This window comes from Haliaeetus leucocephalus, unplaced genomic scaffold, assembly GCF_000737465.1.
Source record: "Haliaeetus leucocephalus isolate CR32 unplaced genomic scaffold, Haliaeetus_leucocephalus-4.0 Scaffold616, whole genome shotgun sequence".
In the NCBI taxonomy this organism is placed as follows: domain Eukaryota; kingdom Metazoa; phylum Chordata; class Aves; order Accipitriformes; family Accipitridae; genus Haliaeetus; species Haliaeetus leucocephalus.
The window spans coordinates 5,542,446-5,559,636 of record NW_010973052.1 but is presented as its reverse complement, the minus strand read 5'-3'; the positions used below and the strand labels follow the sequence as shown (position 1 = coordinate 5,559,636).

The 17,191-nt window shown below is 39.1% G+C and overlaps 1 protein-coding gene across 2 annotated transcripts in view; it reads right to left on the bottom strand.

Annotated features, from left to right (window-relative positions):
* NOX4 (NADPH oxidase 4) overlaps positions 1-16,639 on the bottom strand; it is a 105,551-nt gene extending 88,912 nt beyond the window's left edge. For both annotated transcript variants that reach the window (XM_010578248.1, XM_010578249.1), the window contains exons 1-5: positions 16,556-16,639; positions 5,391-5,501; positions 4,289-4,373; positions 3,553-3,650; positions 975-1,002 (exon numbers count right to left, since the gene is read on the bottom strand). In XM_010578248.1, the coding sequence (XP_010576550.1) occupies positions 975-1,002; positions 3,553-3,650; positions 4,289-4,373; positions 5,391-5,501; positions 16,556-16,564 (331 nt within the window). In that variant the 5' untranslated portion in view covers positions 16,565-16,639. The remainder of the gene's footprint in view (positions 1-974; positions 1,003-3,552; positions 3,651-4,288; positions 4,374-5,390; positions 5,502-16,555) is intronic.
* Positions 16,640-17,191: the final 552 nt, after the last annotated feature.

Below are 17,191 nucleotides of genomic sequence, written 5' to 3'. Positions count from 1 at the left end.
AGGTGTCCCCAGAAGCCGGGACAATATTTGATGGGGCCTCTGCACTGGTTCTCCACCCCAAGTCCTCCTTCATCCAAGATACTAAACAAAATCCTTAGCTGCTTGTTCCGATTTTCCCTCCCCTTCTTTAACTCCCTCCTCCATCAGTAACCCTCTTTCTCACTAACTACACCAGTTACCCAACCTATTTCCAGTTCGCAGTTAACTTACACCTCAATTTCTATAATATAATTTTCTCACTTCCTCTACTCTCAACTGATCTAAACCTTCCCTAGGTTTTTTGGAAGGCACTTCCCCACAGGCTGCTAATTCTAGCAAACGTATTGGGATTGACAGACAGAGAATCGCATTCACTGCTGTGCAGATAGATTCCTTTGGACCCTGCCCTAAATGCTAGCAAGTTGCGATTTTTGGTGAAAGACAGATGACATCAGCAAGAACCTTTACCTGCTTGTGAAGCTCTACAGCTCAGGCTTCTGCCTATCCCTCCATACCCAAACATTGCTCCCTTCTAAATTCCTGCACCAAAAGTGTCTTTGCTTATTTATTCTTTATGAGTGCTGAAGCCTGATTCCTGTGTAACAGTTTAGATTGCTCTGAAGTCAAACTAACCTTTAAATAAACCAGCTGAAGCAAGAAGACCGCTTTTTTGTTATGTTTCTTTTTCTAGAAATTGGATCATTTAGGAATTTGGTTTTAAGATTATGCAGAATCTCTGTTTGAAACTAATGATTTTCCACTGACTCATCTGTACAACAACAACTTTGAAGATGCCGCTCATCCTACTACAGGGCTTATGCAACTCCTCCCTCCTGACTACTGGATAAGCAAACTGAGGTTATATTAACACAACACATCTCAACCTAGCTGAGATACAACAAATGGAGCATGCAAACACAGGATCAAAATGTTTTGTCTGGAGAGTGATGATGAGAAGCAGCAAACTTTCTCATTCAGTTTTGCAACAGACTTACCAGTAGCAAAAAGCAGTTTCCTTGGGTCCTGAAAAACAGACAGGGGCGGAAAAAAAAAAAAACCAATCAACACACATGATTTTATATCTATATGAATAATGTAATAATAATAAGTAGCTCATAGAGCTCACACACTTGAAGGCATAAGCAATCCCTAAATCTGGATGTAGGAATGGATTTGGTATTTGGTAACAGTTTACACTGACTGCAATTCAACGTAAGCTAAACCTTTAGCCTTTGCGTTCCCCCAATGAAGACAATTCTGATCTGTTACGAAAAATTAGGATCCAGATAATTTTACAGATAGTTATTTTTTGAAGCTTAACTTTACTCAGTTATCTCATACCTTTGGGAGGACAGAGGGGAGCAGAATAGAGGGAGATTTTGAATTCAAATGAAAGACAAGCAACGAGCATTTTACTGCCAGTTACATCACCAAGAGATTTACAGTGGACTCCAGTGAAGCAGGACTGAACACAAAGGAGCTGACAACACAAGGCCAGATGTTCCTGTGTCCTTCACCACGTGTAAAAGGCAGAGGGGAGATGTCAACCTCACAGGAAACTGCCTCACTCCCCCTGAGTCCTACACCTCGTGAGGTTTTGTCTGCGCTTCGGAGAAGAACTTTTTTTTTTTAAACTTGCAATAAAATGCAGTGAGGGGAGGTGAGCAGCTTTCATACAGGTCAGGAAAAACGAAGCGTCCCTCTCCCTGAACTTGTCTGCATCCAGATGTGCGCACCCATCTACAGAAGATGACAGTAGCATCCAGACTGCCTGTCACACTTAAAAAACAGGTTTAAGAGTGTCCTGGTTTCAGCTGGGATAGAGTTAACTGTCTTCCTAGTAGCTGGTACAGTGCTATGTTTTGAGTTCAGTATGAGAAGAATGTTGATAACACACTGATGTTTTCAGTTGTTGCTAAGTGGTGTTTAGACTAAGTCAAGGATTTTTCAGCTTCTCATGCCCAGCCAGCGAGAAAGCTGGAGGGGCACAAGAAGTTGGCACAGGACACAGCCAGGGCACCTGACCCAAACTGGCCAACGGGGTATTCCATACCATGGGACGTCCCATCCAGTATAGGAACTGGGAAGTGGGAGGGGAAATCGCCGCTCGGGGACTGGCTGGGTGTTGGTCGGCGGGTGGTGAGCAATTGCACTGCACATCATTTGTACATTCCAATCCTTTTATTACTACTGTTGTCATTTTATTAGTGTTATCATTATTAGTTTCTTCTTTTCTGTTCTATTACACCGTTCTTATCTCAACCCACGAGTTTCACTTCTTTTCCCAATTTTCTCCCCCATCCCACTGGGTGGGAGGGGAGTGAGTGAGCGGCTGCGTGGTGCTTAGTTGCTGGCTGGGGTTAAACCACGACAAAGTAGAATTCAAGCACAAAGGTTCAAGAGCTACCAAAACACCTAAAATCCGAGAGGTTTTAATCCTAGAGTTACTAAAAACTTGTTATTATCTCCATTTTCTATTGCAAAATTCCTAAGGCTGCTTAGTACAGGCTGCCATGCACACCCTGGCACATTCTAGCCTGAGGCAAGCTCCTGCTAATGTTCCTGATGAGGCTAAGTCTATTACACCACTCCTAACACATGCAGACACTGGAGTTCAATCCAGAACCTCAGCACAATAGTTGGTGTTGGCATGTCTGTCTGCCACAGAATAGCTGGGTGATTAGATCATTCACCCAGGGAGTGGAAGACCTTGGTTGTTGGTCCTTATGAGCCTGGGCTGAGTCAAGCTCTCCTTTTCCAGGAAAGGATGCAGCTGGGATAGGGTCATTCTAAATCTTTCCTAATGAAGCTGGTAGAAAAAGAAATTCAGACTTGAGACTAGAATGAATATAAACAAGAGAGAACTTGATTGTAGCCCAAAGGAGAAAGAGTCCTGGACTCTGGTCTTCCTCCCAAAATCTGCAAATCTCTCTCCAGTGCCAAATGCACAAGCAAGCACCTGGAGGAGGGACTAGGACTCTGGTATGCCTGCAAGAGATCTGCACCAAAGTCAGAGAAAGGCATGCAAACCAACTATTTCATAAGTAGAAATCAGCTTCCAGCCCAGTTAACGCAAATAACTAATTCCACTCTTAACATATACACTCCAGTTCCCAGAGCAGTTTAAAAATGCAAAATCAGTCTCAAATCTCACTATCCTCAAATGCCCAGTATATGTCACATAGCACTATATTCTAAATTGCGCAAATGCAGAATGTATTTTCCCAAACAGCAGCAGAAGTGTCTCAATCAGGCCCACACAAGGAACAGAGAGAAGCAGAAGAGAAGCAGAAGAACAAGGTACAAGGTGAAAGGACTTTATGAAAGCATTCTCCACCTGATAATCCAATATGATTGAATCCTGCTGGCTTAAACAGAAAGTGCTTAATACATGTTCTGTCCAGAGAAAGAAGTAAAATTCACAGCAATCCACATGATGGTGAGTTTTCAGTGCACAAAACAGCAGCACTGTCTAGATCAAAAGATGGATCGTACAATGGAATCGAATATACAAATAATCATATATTTAAATTATATACTTAAAAGCAAAATATGAAAGGACAGCTGGCTCACCTCACCACGATAGTTCGCTGCATTTAGTGCCAGAAAGTCTTCATTGTAGTTCTCAGAGAAGTTAAGAGCATTCACAAGATGAGCAGCAACATGTAGGACTAAAAAAAAAAAAATTAGTAAAGCTGAGATCCGTAAACAAGATGTAGATATTCCCCTGAAGAAAAGTGGCTACCCAGATGCCAAGCTATAAACACATCACCTGCATGAGATGCATCAGGGACTAAGGATTTCTTTTTCTAAAGTAAATTAGGTTATAGATATTCATGGCAGAAAGCTGTATGTATTTTAAAGTTTTTTTAACACTAAAGCAATCATTTCTGTACTGCAATGCTTCAGCTGGGAGACAACATTCAAAGGTGTCCACCCAAGAATATTTCTTCTTCACCGAATTAGGTATTTGTCTCCACTGCTCGCTCTTCTGCAGATAAGCCTGTAGCCCCCTGGTTCTTCACTCTAATTCCTTAGGCACAATGCAGGGTCACTTGTAATAGCAGATTTTGACCTGATCTCATATACCTGTCCTTTTAGAAACTGGAATTTTAAGGAAAGGCTCAGCATTAGAATGTAAGCCCATGTGTTTAAAGGAAAAAATAAACGAAAACCCACACACATCCGAGGAAGCATTCACAATTTAAGGCAGGGAAGCACAGAGCAAGACTACCCCCAAATGTACTGTACAAGAAAAACCTCAAAGTACTGCTTCAATGTTTCCCAAACAAACCGAGTAAGATCTCACCTGAAAAGATGCATATTGTAACACCACACGTCACGTGGAAAGTTTTACTTTTATCTAGGAGCCTTCTGGTTTTCCTGCTGGCAACCTAGTAAGAAAAGAATTCAAGCAATCTCTCTTCGAAAACAAAGCAAAATAAAATAAAAAATACTACGAGCAACTGAGGTGATTTAATAGCAACTTCAGCTTTTACTAGGTTTAACACCCTTGCAAGCACAGCACCTAAATTTAAAACTACAGGATTATGTCAATGAGCCAATTTTGAGGTCTTAATGAAGAAATTACAGTTGGACCTGTATTACATGGATGTCAAAAGCACCTAAAGTTATGTCCCTTCTGGCCTTAAAACTTAGGAATTCCAGCACTAATTGTTGTAGGCTTCACTAACTCTTTAGTGAGCAGGATCAGAGGGAAAGGTATATTTGCATACATATATGCATCTATAGGCATCAAATCTTACAGGTACTGTCACATGACAAACAGAACTCACAGGTTCAATTTGCAACCATCTAGAAAACACAGATGTTTCTCAGAAGCATTACTTATATTTCTCTAAAAGCAACTGGTGAATCACAAACAAGCTAAACTCTTGTTTACTGAATACTGGTACAGAAAGCAAAACCCTCTTAGCTTTGCCAGAACTCTTTTTTTTTCTCCCATGGTAAAGAATATATCAGGTTGGGTATTTTTATTTGAAGTTCTATCATCTCTAGTAGGACACTTCTGGTTATGCAGAGATGAAGTTCTTTTTCCTCTGTTGAATTCTACCAGGAAGCAGTAGAGAGGACACAGATGTCTTTAATATTAGAGTTGGGAAAGAAAGAGAAGACTTTGTCTGGTTACATTTCCACAGCAACTCCCATCCCTCAAAAATGCATTGAAGAAAGCTTGCTCACAACAAGTCCAATCAAACCAGACAATGCCAACCAAGGCACTGTCTTCAAAGGAGTCATGAATCTAGGCTGAATGTCTGATACGTGCACCCTGCAGGCACATACTGTATAATAAACAGGGATATAACAGATTTTTTTCCTATTATTTTTAGACTAAACAGGGACCAGGGCCCTCCTCTTCTCAACTGGCGCATGCTGAGGACAGTACTTACCTTCTGAGATCCTCGCAGGAAGGCCAAGAGAACACGGCACATTGGTAGAAGGACCAGGCAGCAGTTGAGATTGAGGACAGATGCTGAAGCTCTGCTAACACACAATCCTAGCTGAACAAATACAGCAAGAGTTAGATTACAGGGAGAAAAGATGCTCTAATGGTTCACGTGTCAGTATTCAACCTCCTTTTCTTTACTGTGAAACCAAAGGGTTCCCATGCTCTCTTGACTCATCAGAATAGTGGAGTTTCATGTTTTAAATGTACTGGAAAAACCACTGTACACACAGCATGCTATGCTGTTCTCCGAGGGAAACAGCTCTCACCTTTGCATCAAAAAATTAGTCAAAATTAATTTTGTCAGCAATAATGTCCGCAAATGACAATTTTCTACTGAAACAACCAATATCTTCATTAGTGCTCAAAGCCATATGGAACAAAGCATATCTGAGACAACAATAAGCGTCCACCGAGAAATCACCCGAAAGCTTCAACAGACATAATTAAATAAGAAAGAGGGATAAACACTATGAAGACACTAGACAGCCACTTAAGTAAAGTGTAATGATTTTCTGGTAAGCAAGCCACAAGAAGATGTGAAAAAAAAAATTTGATTCAATTAAACTGAAATGATAACATTGTTTCAATGACTGTTATGGAATTGTCACAAAACTCCTCATCCATTCACACTACGCAGTGCCATATTTGGACCTAAAGAAAGTAGGTTTTCTTCATTTTAACTACTCAGTAGCTGAAATCTAATTTGAGTAATGCTTTCACTGGTGTATTTGAAACTTACGTAATTAGAACAAAAACACTTGTCAAATAAATGAACAAAGCACACAATAATGTCATAACCCTGTATTTTTTAATCTTATTATATTCTCTCATTCATTTATGATTTTTAAAGAAGTTAGCAAAATGCCATTGCTCTCCTAGTTATTAGGTTGAATTACCATTTTACGAGCTTATATAAAAGATGCTTTCAGACTGTCAACAGATTTCTGGAAAGATACTTCTTCGAATGTTCTCTAAACCCCAAGTTTTTCAACTCCTGAAGAAATTAATAAATAACTATTATAATATTATAAAATAACTCAAATACTGCAGAGGTATGTGAATGATTTGAACAGGTACAAATTATCTAATAAAAATTACTACAGATTATTACTTTTTCAAAATGAAACTTTATGTCAAAAAGACCCCACTTGTTATTTCTCAGTCAAAAGAAACTTCATCAGTGAAAAATTTATTATATTCATATCTTTTGTATCAAGAAGAAGAAATAAAATCAGAGGGAAACAAAGAGATTTTATTTGTTTGGAAATATATTTTTTTACAAAAATTATTAGAAAAGCCTTGTAATTTCAAAATTTATAATTGCTATTAAGTTGTTTTTTTACAGACTTACCTACATGTCACAGAAATGGATGAATACATAAACTAGTAAAAATAAAGTAAACAAAGTAACTGGACTTCAGCATGTCTATCAAGATGACAAGCACGATGGCGTGACAGGAGCTTCTCAGTACCATAAAACATCGAAACTGCCTCCTGTCACAGTTGTTAGTAACACTCACGTACCCCACTTTCTCTGCAGTACATCTGGGCACAAAACCAGGAGGTACCCAGAAGATAAAGATGCTCAATCTGCCTGAAGCATCAAGCTCCCCACCTAAATCCCATTTCTCTTCTGGCTCTACTTTACATTATTTAGTTAGACCTGAGTGCTAGGGACTTCCTCACCAGACATTACCAGCTTCCACAGAACAAAGCAGTCATAAGGGCACCTTCTCTCAAAAGTTGCCCCTGAGAAGTAGGAGGAATTACCCCCAAAAATGTGCTCTACCTTGTTCTCTGTCATGTAAATGCGGGATCCCTGGCAAATGTCCCAGGAGCAGATCTCACAAAAGTTACACTGAGTGACACTTACAACAGAGGCATCTCTAACCTACTGAATGATAGAAAATAAGACTAGAATGAACCACATCACTTAGTTCTTTCCCACTCTCCAGACCTCCTCCGCTATTTCTTCCAATGCACTGCTAGTCTTTTTTTTCCTTACATAAAACCTCCCTTGCTTCTATTTCGTCTGTTACTTCACACTCTGTTCACGTGCACAATAAGAGATTATTCTGGATGCTTTTCTCTCACAAGTCATGTTCTTCATATTCTAGATCATCCTCTCCTCCCCGCCCTAGGCTCTCCCAACTGGTCCAGAGCCCAAGTGCAATGACTACAACTGAGCACCAGCTACAACGGCCACAGCCTCAGCAACTGAGCTGAGATTTTACTGAATGCTGATGTCACTTTCCACTTCAAAGTATGATTAAAAAAAAAAAAAAATGAACAACCACAACAAATATTTCTCTATCCTTGCTGACAGTAGCTTAAAGTGACTTTAGAACATCGTAAATATTTTTGGACTATCAGATAAAATGGCAATACCCTTGAAATGATTGGACTTAATGGCAAGTAAAATGTCTCTATAATGTGCTGTTTCTATATACAAGACTGCCTCTATTTTCATTATTATTCCTCTGAAGAGAAGCTAAAAATAAGCTATATACCTCATAAAAGCAGTAAGTCCAAAACCATGATCCTTAAACACATATAAGCATTTTTATTAGAGCTTGCTGATATGGTACAGTATTTCAGTGATTAAATGAGCATGATTTGAAAAACTGAAGAATTATGTGGAAGTAACATTATGCAAAACCAAGAAGTGAACTGAACCATTTGTGTAGCTCTTGCCTAACACCCAAAAGCTGAAAAAAGTTTCAATACAATTAATAAGTAAAGCAATCAAAAAATTTTAATAATTTCTATTATATGACCTACATGATGCATCATTAGTTTCTTGAGAATTTTTGTTGTCTTTGAGTTTAAACATAAACCAGGCATGGTATCAATTATCCAAGGCTTCATTTATCAAGCACAACTATTCTTCTTACAAAACTTCAACAAAGCAGTCTAGTTTGGAGTAGTCTAGAATAGTTAATTCTACACTGTATAGTATTAAATGAATGAAAATGTCAAATAATTTAACCAGTACAAAAAATATGAATCAGCTATGAGTCGAAAAAGCTACCCTACTAACCTTCCTTTGTGTTTTCCATGCCACTATTTAACAAAGAGCAAATATTCATTCATAATGCAATTATTATGGAAGAATGCCCTTACATTAATTCTAATTCAATGCTATCAGCATCTGTACAAAGGAAAAAAAAAATAAAAGAGAGCAGGAAACGACTTCTTCAAATATGCAGTGCACTTCTAGGAAAGTGCGATTCAAATATTTTCACCAATGATTCACTTAAGGTTTTATTCTGAAGAAATAAAGTTGGGCATGTTTGCTGCAACAAGTCCATGACCAATTTGAAAACAATGGTAAAGTAATACATGTAACAATGCTTAGAATCACAATTCATGCAAGACCCAGAAGAATAACAGAGTACTAAGTTTGCTCTTAACATATATCCAAAGGCTAAAAATATCCCCATGAAACTAATTCCTTCCAAATGGTTTCCAAGTGGTCTCTTTCTTGACTTCCTTTGCATTGCCTGGGTGGCATAGTAACGAATTAACACAGTGCATTGTTGGATTTTTAAACAATAGTAGAATAAAAGATGATTTTTGCTCCAAGGCAACTCACTGGTTCTAGAATGCAATATATATCCTTATTAAGTAGCTAAGAAATGAGAGAAATATAATCCTTTTTTTCTTCCTAAGATTATCTTTGTCTTAAGGGGAAAAAAAAAAATATTATTTCATGTTAGTAACATGTGAAATTTCTGTAGGATCAAAAAGAGAGAAAAAAAACACCCCAAAAATCTCTGCTGGACACTCTCTTTTATCCACTTCTGCCAATATCAAATCCAAGCACTTGACAACCTCCTTCTGTACTCTGCCTACCCAGTACCACACGTGCTGTTATCCCATTTCATGGAGGGGCAAAGAGGCACAGAAAAACTAAAGGATTAATTGAACTCACAGAGGAAATCTGTCGCAAGGATAGTAGGGAACTGGACCCACTACAAACTCAAATCCTAAAAACTAGGCTAGATTTTTTTCTCCAGACAAGTATAAAGCAATCACCATATTCTCCTTCTCCAAAGCAGCAGCAAAGGGCTTCAGAGATATAGTGGGAATGTAAGTCCTCCAGCTATCCCTGTCTGATGTACAGTCCCAGAGAAATCAGGATGGACTCCTGGCTACGCTCATACAATGTAAAAAGTAGGACAGAGAAGCAAAGAGTCAGTTCTCGTTGGATGTTCTGTGTGTTGCTCCCAGCAAAGTAGGGGAAATGAGCTTCTCTGTACTTAGGCAAATGGTTTCAGTATTAGGTTGAGGGCTAAAGTAACTTACTGTGTACCACAGAATCCCCGAAAGTTCATCAGTTATAAACACAGAGATGAACGTTACCTGCAACTGCTGTGCAGAAAAATCTAGTATCCAATACATGGTTGCAAAACATACTGGAGAGCAGAATACAGGAAGACTTCAACAAATACTGTCCTATCTCACCTTTTAAGCCCATCTTATAGCAAAAAAATGGAAGAATACCGCAAATCCTTCCATGCCTAAAAGTGATGCGATTCTGTTTCTCAAGACCTCACCATCTACAAGCAACAATCCTAAACAGGTCATGGGGCAGTGGAGACACCACACTTGATGCTCTCTCTGGAGGCCTTTCTTTGAACTTTTTCAATCTTCTGTGGTTCAGGGTAACTTGAAAGGTTGCGGGCAGACTCATAAGCCACATACTGCTCTGCAGACACAGGTCACAGACCACCTCCCCAAATCAGCACTGGAGCAGCTACAACTATTTATTTTCATAGGTGGGACAAACCGTGCTACACAATGTGCCTCCTTTTGACCTGACTTCCTCTTCTTCATAGATAGAGTACTCCTTGTTTTGAGTAACAGAGCACAGAAAATCTAAGATGTAGGAGAGATCTGAATTGTACAGATAGCAATTACTGCCTCTAGGCCTGACAAATCTGGTTGGAGATCTAGCAAAAAAATCCCGAAGCAGCTGAAGGGAAGGAAAATGCGAGGGTAGCGGAAACCTATCAGAACATGTGAAAACTTCTACAAAAGTTTGATTTGTTTTTGCTCCTGAAGATGGAAGGTTTCAAGGCAAGACTCTGTAAATCCCAACCTCATGCACTGCAACCCTTTAAAAATTATTTTAAGGCTAAGTGGTGTAATATTTCTGAATCACATTTGAAAAAGTGTATTAAGTATTTAAAAAAAACCTAACAACAAAAACCAGCAATCCTTTACACAGAGAATTTAACAGCAGCCCAATTCTCTACGCTAATTCAACTTCAGTCTTCTGCTTGCATATATGAATCAGAAGTTGGATATGATATTATCGAAAGGGAGAAACATCAGGAGCGGACAATGGCAACAATATTTTTAGCTCTTTCATGAGGTATGGGGTATCTTCCCTGCACTACTGAGAATCAAAATTCTCACCATTCACTTGTAACTCACCAAACAGGCATTCCCTGAAGGTTTTCCTTCTCTTTTTGTCCACATATTCAGGTTACGTTCTCACTTTATATGCAGTCCCTTTGCGTTAGATGTACTCCTTCTGCTTAAATCAGTCATTCAATCTGAAGAAAGCAGCTATCTTTTAACCTGGAACTCAATATCAGCTTCCAACTTCTCTGATAATCTCCAAACAAAGTGTATTCATTTACAAGATTTCAGACCAAATATTCATCTTTATTAACCTATTAATCAGTTAATTTAGTCTGTTAGAATCCTGACCTCAGGAAATAAATTTTTAAAAAATACTTTTGTTGGTGTTGCTGAGTTACAGCTTTCTTTTCGTGCCAGGCAGAACGATACACACACAGACTGGAAGGGATCTCAAGTTATCTTCCAAATTTGAGTGTTCCAGACCGTCCTTATTCTGCAGCAACATCACAAAGCGTGACAGTATTTTATACATTAATTAGCAATATGAGCTTGAATGGTTGATGCCGCAAGATGCAGCATGATCTAAACTCCACAAATTCAGTCATGAATCAAAGGATTAAGGGTACCCAAGTCCCTGCAAGAGATCCACAACACACTGCAACTCATGGCCAGAGCAGGAAGTTGCTTATTGTCATATCTGAGTCACAGTCACACAGAAGTGATGCAACGTCTGCTGCTAAGGGCTTCCTTTATGTCGAATTATTTCTCCTTATCACAACACAGTAGGTAACATGGGCTGTAAAACTGGTCTTCTGGAGTGTAATGCAGCTATTTTTATTTTAAGATCTGCCATTGTTGGACTACCGTGGGAACCCTGCAATAATACATAATATAATGCATAATCAGGCAAAGAAACATTTTGGCCATAATTCAGTTCTGTTCTACACAGAGTATTATGCCATAATCATCTTAGAATGAGGGGCAATGATGACAAGAAGACTATTTTTAACACAAGACTACATGATACAGTAGTAGAACTTTCAGTTAATTATTTGAGTTGTACCTCTACTAATTGAACCACCATTATTGACAGTTTCACAAGAAGTTCTGCAAAGGTGGAAGTTCTCCCATAAAAGTTAACAATATAGATGTCCTTCACAGGATTACTGCTACTTGAGCTAAAAAACAAAACAAAACAAAAAAAATCCAAACAAGCAAACAGAAGAACTACATGGTGCAAAATCCAAGTTCTTCATTGGCTCATAACGGAGAATAATCTCAGCAATGATGCTGAACTGTGGGCTGCTCAGGAAGGACAAAGAGTTGAAGGAAAAAATGTTTTGGCAAACAGAAAATCTAGAATGAGTCAAAGAGAATGCAATTCAAGAAGAGATTTACTTGCAAATTCAAGGGGACTATCACGATAAGGTCTTGTGGATTAACACACTCAGTCTTCACTAGGGAGTCCTGCATATATATAGCTTCCATAGCAACATAAATCTAGTATTTTTGTTACATGTAACACTCTAAAAAGCAAATCCCAAATAGCCTGGTTACAAGACAATTAAATAGCAAAACCACGATGCATTAAGGAAAATAAAGGGTCAAGATACACTACTCCCTCCAATGCTTAGATGTGTGGGGGAAGCAGGCTGCAGTGTGGTTGCATAAGGATCAATGAAAGCAGAATTTGGCCTTAATTAGTAAAATCTCTATCATTGCTATAAACTAGCAAGGAGACACATGCAAGTTACTGGAACATCTGCAATATATTCCAAGAAGTGAATAAAGATGAGATAAATGTGATGCACAGTACTGCACAGTAAGAAGGCAGCAACTGTATAGATAAAAATACTGAGGTAGCACTTTTCCTGTTCAGTCCCATTTTCAGTTATTCAATCTTTTCCCAAAGAGATCCTTCTGAGATGCATTTTCTTCACTTTGGTCTGAAACCCAGAAGCTTATCTCTTGCATTAACATCCATTTGACTACAGTAGAGTTATCTGAGCAGGGACTAGACAGGGAATAGGGAAAAAGAGACCTTTTATGCCTTGACAAAATGAGCCCAATGCTCTTTCTATTCATGGGGAACTCAAGCAACAAGAAACAGGCGTTTCATTTAATGCTGTCAAAAGCAAGATTTGAGTTCTGTAAGGCCAGTACTGAATTTAGGACTGAATTTGTTGGTCAGACACAAGCAAACTTGTTGGAAAAAAATACAGCCAAGCTAATCTAAAGGGACAAATCTTGAAGTCTGCAAAGAAATTAATCATCTGGACAATTTCTCTCCCCGAGCAGACAGAAAACCTCCAACAATGAAGGTTTTGGAGTCACGTCAAGTAATTTATGAACCTTCCTTTCTGTAATTCATGCCTACTCCATCTTGTAGTATCTATTATGAACATGAAGATGAAAATATTCCTTTCCTCTCTGCCACACTCTTTTCTAAGAAATCCATGCCTGTTTTGTGTTTCCCAGGCTTTTCTTCAAGCAATGTAAGGCCACAAGTTAACATTTATTAAATTATGAAAAACTGAGATTCTTTATCTGAATCATGCTCCTGAACCAGCAGCAATGAATGCATTCATGCAGGAAGACTATAGGATCTGCAGTGTTATAAGCAATTAAGTATCCAAAGGGATGGTTCATCAAGGCAAAAGTACTGGGAAAGGGTTTACATCCACTAGGTTCTGGTTGAATTTACACAAGAATCATACACTCACAGAATTACTCTAGTTGAAAGGGACCTTGGGATGTCTCTATTCCAACCTCCTGCTCTAAGCAGGTTCAACACCAAACTCAGACTAAGTTTGCTCAGAGTTCTCCCCAATTAGCTTTTGAAAACCTCCAGGGATGGAGATTCCACAGTGAAGAGTTCATGGTCTCATTAACTGGACTCAAACTGAGCAAAGCAGTGACATTTGACACAACATAAGTTTACCCACTACATTTTGTAGCATAGAATAGGCTGATTAACCTCCTCCTCCTCCTAGCACATCGATGCCCGTAACTTATTTCTTCTCCTTGCACTTCCAGGACACTACCGTGCTCTTAGTGCCTTTTTAGAGGTATAGAATTCAGGATCAGAAAGATTGTCATTGAAAGATTGAGTGGGAATTAGGAAGCTACATAATTTTAAAATCCTGTGCTAAGTATCTCGTTCAAGGTTGCAGAGGATGCAATCGGAAAAGAATAAAACTGAGCCTCCTTCTTCTGCAGCAGGCTGAAGGCAAGTGAACCACTTCAGTGACCACTGAATGAAAGACTAACCTCATTCTTTCTCCTTCTTCGCATCAGAAAGAAAAGACATGGTATGAAAATGTGGCAAGAGTTGAATATATTCAGAATATTCGGTCCAATACCTCATTTCATATCACAATCTGATTTCCTACAGCAACTCTTCTTGTTCTCCATCCTGTTACTTGGCAAACAATAAAATTACCTGTGTAAATCTTTCAGTGCTGCAAGTGCAGAAGTTCTTAAGGAGATTTTAGGCTATCATAGCATACAAAGAGAGAAAAAAGCTTCTTAGCAGACCACACTGAAAAACAAGAGAATTTTTTTATTAAAGAAATGACATTCCTTTTTGCCATTTTTTGTGAACTGGCTGGAAAACGGAATAATTTTCATGAAAGTATCTGTAAAAAAGTTCATTCTGTTAAGACAAAAAAAAAATCAACTGTTTAATTATAAATGAAGAATTTCCATCTAAACCTCAACATTTTCAAACATCAAGAAATGGCACACAGAGGCACTGCAAGCCACTCACGCACGCATGGAACAGAGAGGAGACTGGTTAATGCAGATGGGCCATGGGCCAGTGGCTACACAAACCAATATAGAAAAAGAAGAGGAGCAAATATCCCCATGGAAGGTAACAGCAGCCATAGTATGGATATGCTTACTCAGCTTCCTGAAGAGACTAAAATTGGGTTCAGTTTTCCCAACCCTTGCAAAATAATCTGTATGATTTATATGCATATACAAATATATAGAGAGAAGAGAAGGGAGAAAGAGAACTTTAGGGTCTAAGGATGATATTTAAACAAACTGTAAAAAGTGAATTGTAATAATGTTTCACAGTCTTTAACATTTTCAAAATTTTTAAATTAGTTTCAGAACTTTGACCAAAAGTATTTTTTAGACTCTGCTCTTCACTTTCCTCCTCATTTTAGAAAGTCTTTAAACTTCTTTGGTATTTCTTCCCACAGCAGCAGACACAGTTAGACAAACTCAAACGCATGGCCTCCTGGTCCTCATCTCCTGACCAAGACAAGGAATCGGTTGCTTGAATCATCTCACAGGTTCTGAACACACACTATATAACTTTGTATGTGCCTTTTATTCTGAAGTATAAGAAAACCAAAAAAAAGACCAGATGATGAGCTGGTACAAGGCAGATGAGTCTTCTGAATTGAGAGGAACTTTGCTGATTGATATACCAGTTGACAGACTGGCCCAACATGTTGACCCAAGAACATTTGCTTTATAAGCAACCCACTTGTTCTGCCACAAACAAACACAGTTTTCAAATGGATGCACTGGGCTGCAAAGCCATTAGAGATTATGATAAAATTAAACATGTTTTCATGCTTTTTCTGTCAAGAAAGTCATCATCATGAAGGGTTTAAGTATTTTCATTCCCTCCTTTTTGCACTACCTTTGCTAAGATCCATTTCTTGAACACATCCAAGTCAGCCATAAGAAGGAAGAAAAAAAAAAAAAAGATAAGTATATCAGGTCAACTTACTTTCAAACAAGTTCACAAAAGTTTATGGAACTGGCTAGCTATGGCAATGATATAAATCATATGAAAAAATATATACTGGATCTACCAAAGATAAAACCCAGAGGCTCTACAGCAGGTTAGATTGTGCATCATCTGTGCTTTAACCCCATGTCAACTTTCCACTGAAATCCATTCCCAAGTATGACATAGTGTTACAAAGCATCATGTTATTCTTCTACTTTTTCCTGGATTCTCAAATTCTGACCAACCCTAGAGCATTTTCCAGTAAGCTGTTAACCCTTAATCTATCCCTTTGTATAGAAGTCGTTCCAAAGAACTGCAATGGTGTAGCTGTGGATAACTTCACAAGACAGACCAGTATCTCACTTCCCCAAATTACCTTTTTGGGTTCTTCTGGTAGTGGTGGATGTTACCTTTGCTAAATCAAAATAGTCAAATTTTCATTAAACCATTCAGATTCCAAGAATTTGTTATTAGAAAACAAAACTAAAATTACATACATTACAATGATTTACACAGAATGGAGGATCTATGAGGATGACACAGACCGAAGAGAACTAAGACTTTTCGGAAGAATTCCTTCAGCAAATACGTATCACAATAATGGGATTAGAAAGAATTTGCCAGCACGAGCCCATAAGCTTGGCTAATGTTTTGATGACAAAAAGTTGAGCTCCAGTCCTCTGTTGAGCATGTTTGTGTTCCTGCGAGCCTGCCTGCAGCTGGGAACACCGGGAGGGAGGAGAGGAGGGGGAAGGATAGCTGTCCCACACTTGACGGGCTCTTTTTCTTCTCAACTCTGTTCACTTTCTACTCCTAAACAACTGTCAACAGTATCCCAGTAATTTCCTACTTGATCTTTCCCCACTTTGCAGAGTTAACAGGCAGTTTGTGTCATCCTCGATTAGCAAATGCATTCTGTCCCTTTCCCATCTCCCAGCATCCCAATTTCCAGGGCAAAAAGTAAAGTCTGGGTCACTCACCCCTAACATCTGATGCAAATAATAATACTGCAGCCCTTGATAATAGAGCAGGAAGGTTTTCCAGAAGAGCCATACATTGAGGGAGAGCCAGAAAAACTAAAATGAAATAGAAACAAGAGATTGTAAGTGAAAGTTTCACGTGCAAATTTTTCAGCGTTCATTTCATTCGCAAAACTCATATGCCTGCAGTTTCATAAACACATGTACATGGGAAGGGAAAACAAACTTCAAGCATTTAGCGTGAAATATTTTAAAATATTAAAAGGAATAGCCCCCGTGTGAGAAATTTTCACTTTCACTGAGCTGGCGAACCGCCCCCCCCCCGCGTACAAAGCCCTACTCCGATCTTCAGTTAGGTACCGCAGCTAAAGGCTCCAAGACCAAAAACTACCAACAAAGAGACAAAGACAAAGGCAGGAAGAACTTGACCTCCGAGAAGACGCATCTTCTCCCCCAAACTTCACCGAAGAGCCTCTAAACAAAGGGCAAACACACGTCCAGCGTCTGCCCAGCCCAGCCCCACCGCGACCACCGACTCCCCCATCGTCCCCGGGCCCGAGGCCCCCCGCGAGTACCTCTGCCAGCCGCCCACCGGGACGCGCACGGAGCACATCCCCGACACCCCCCGCACCTACA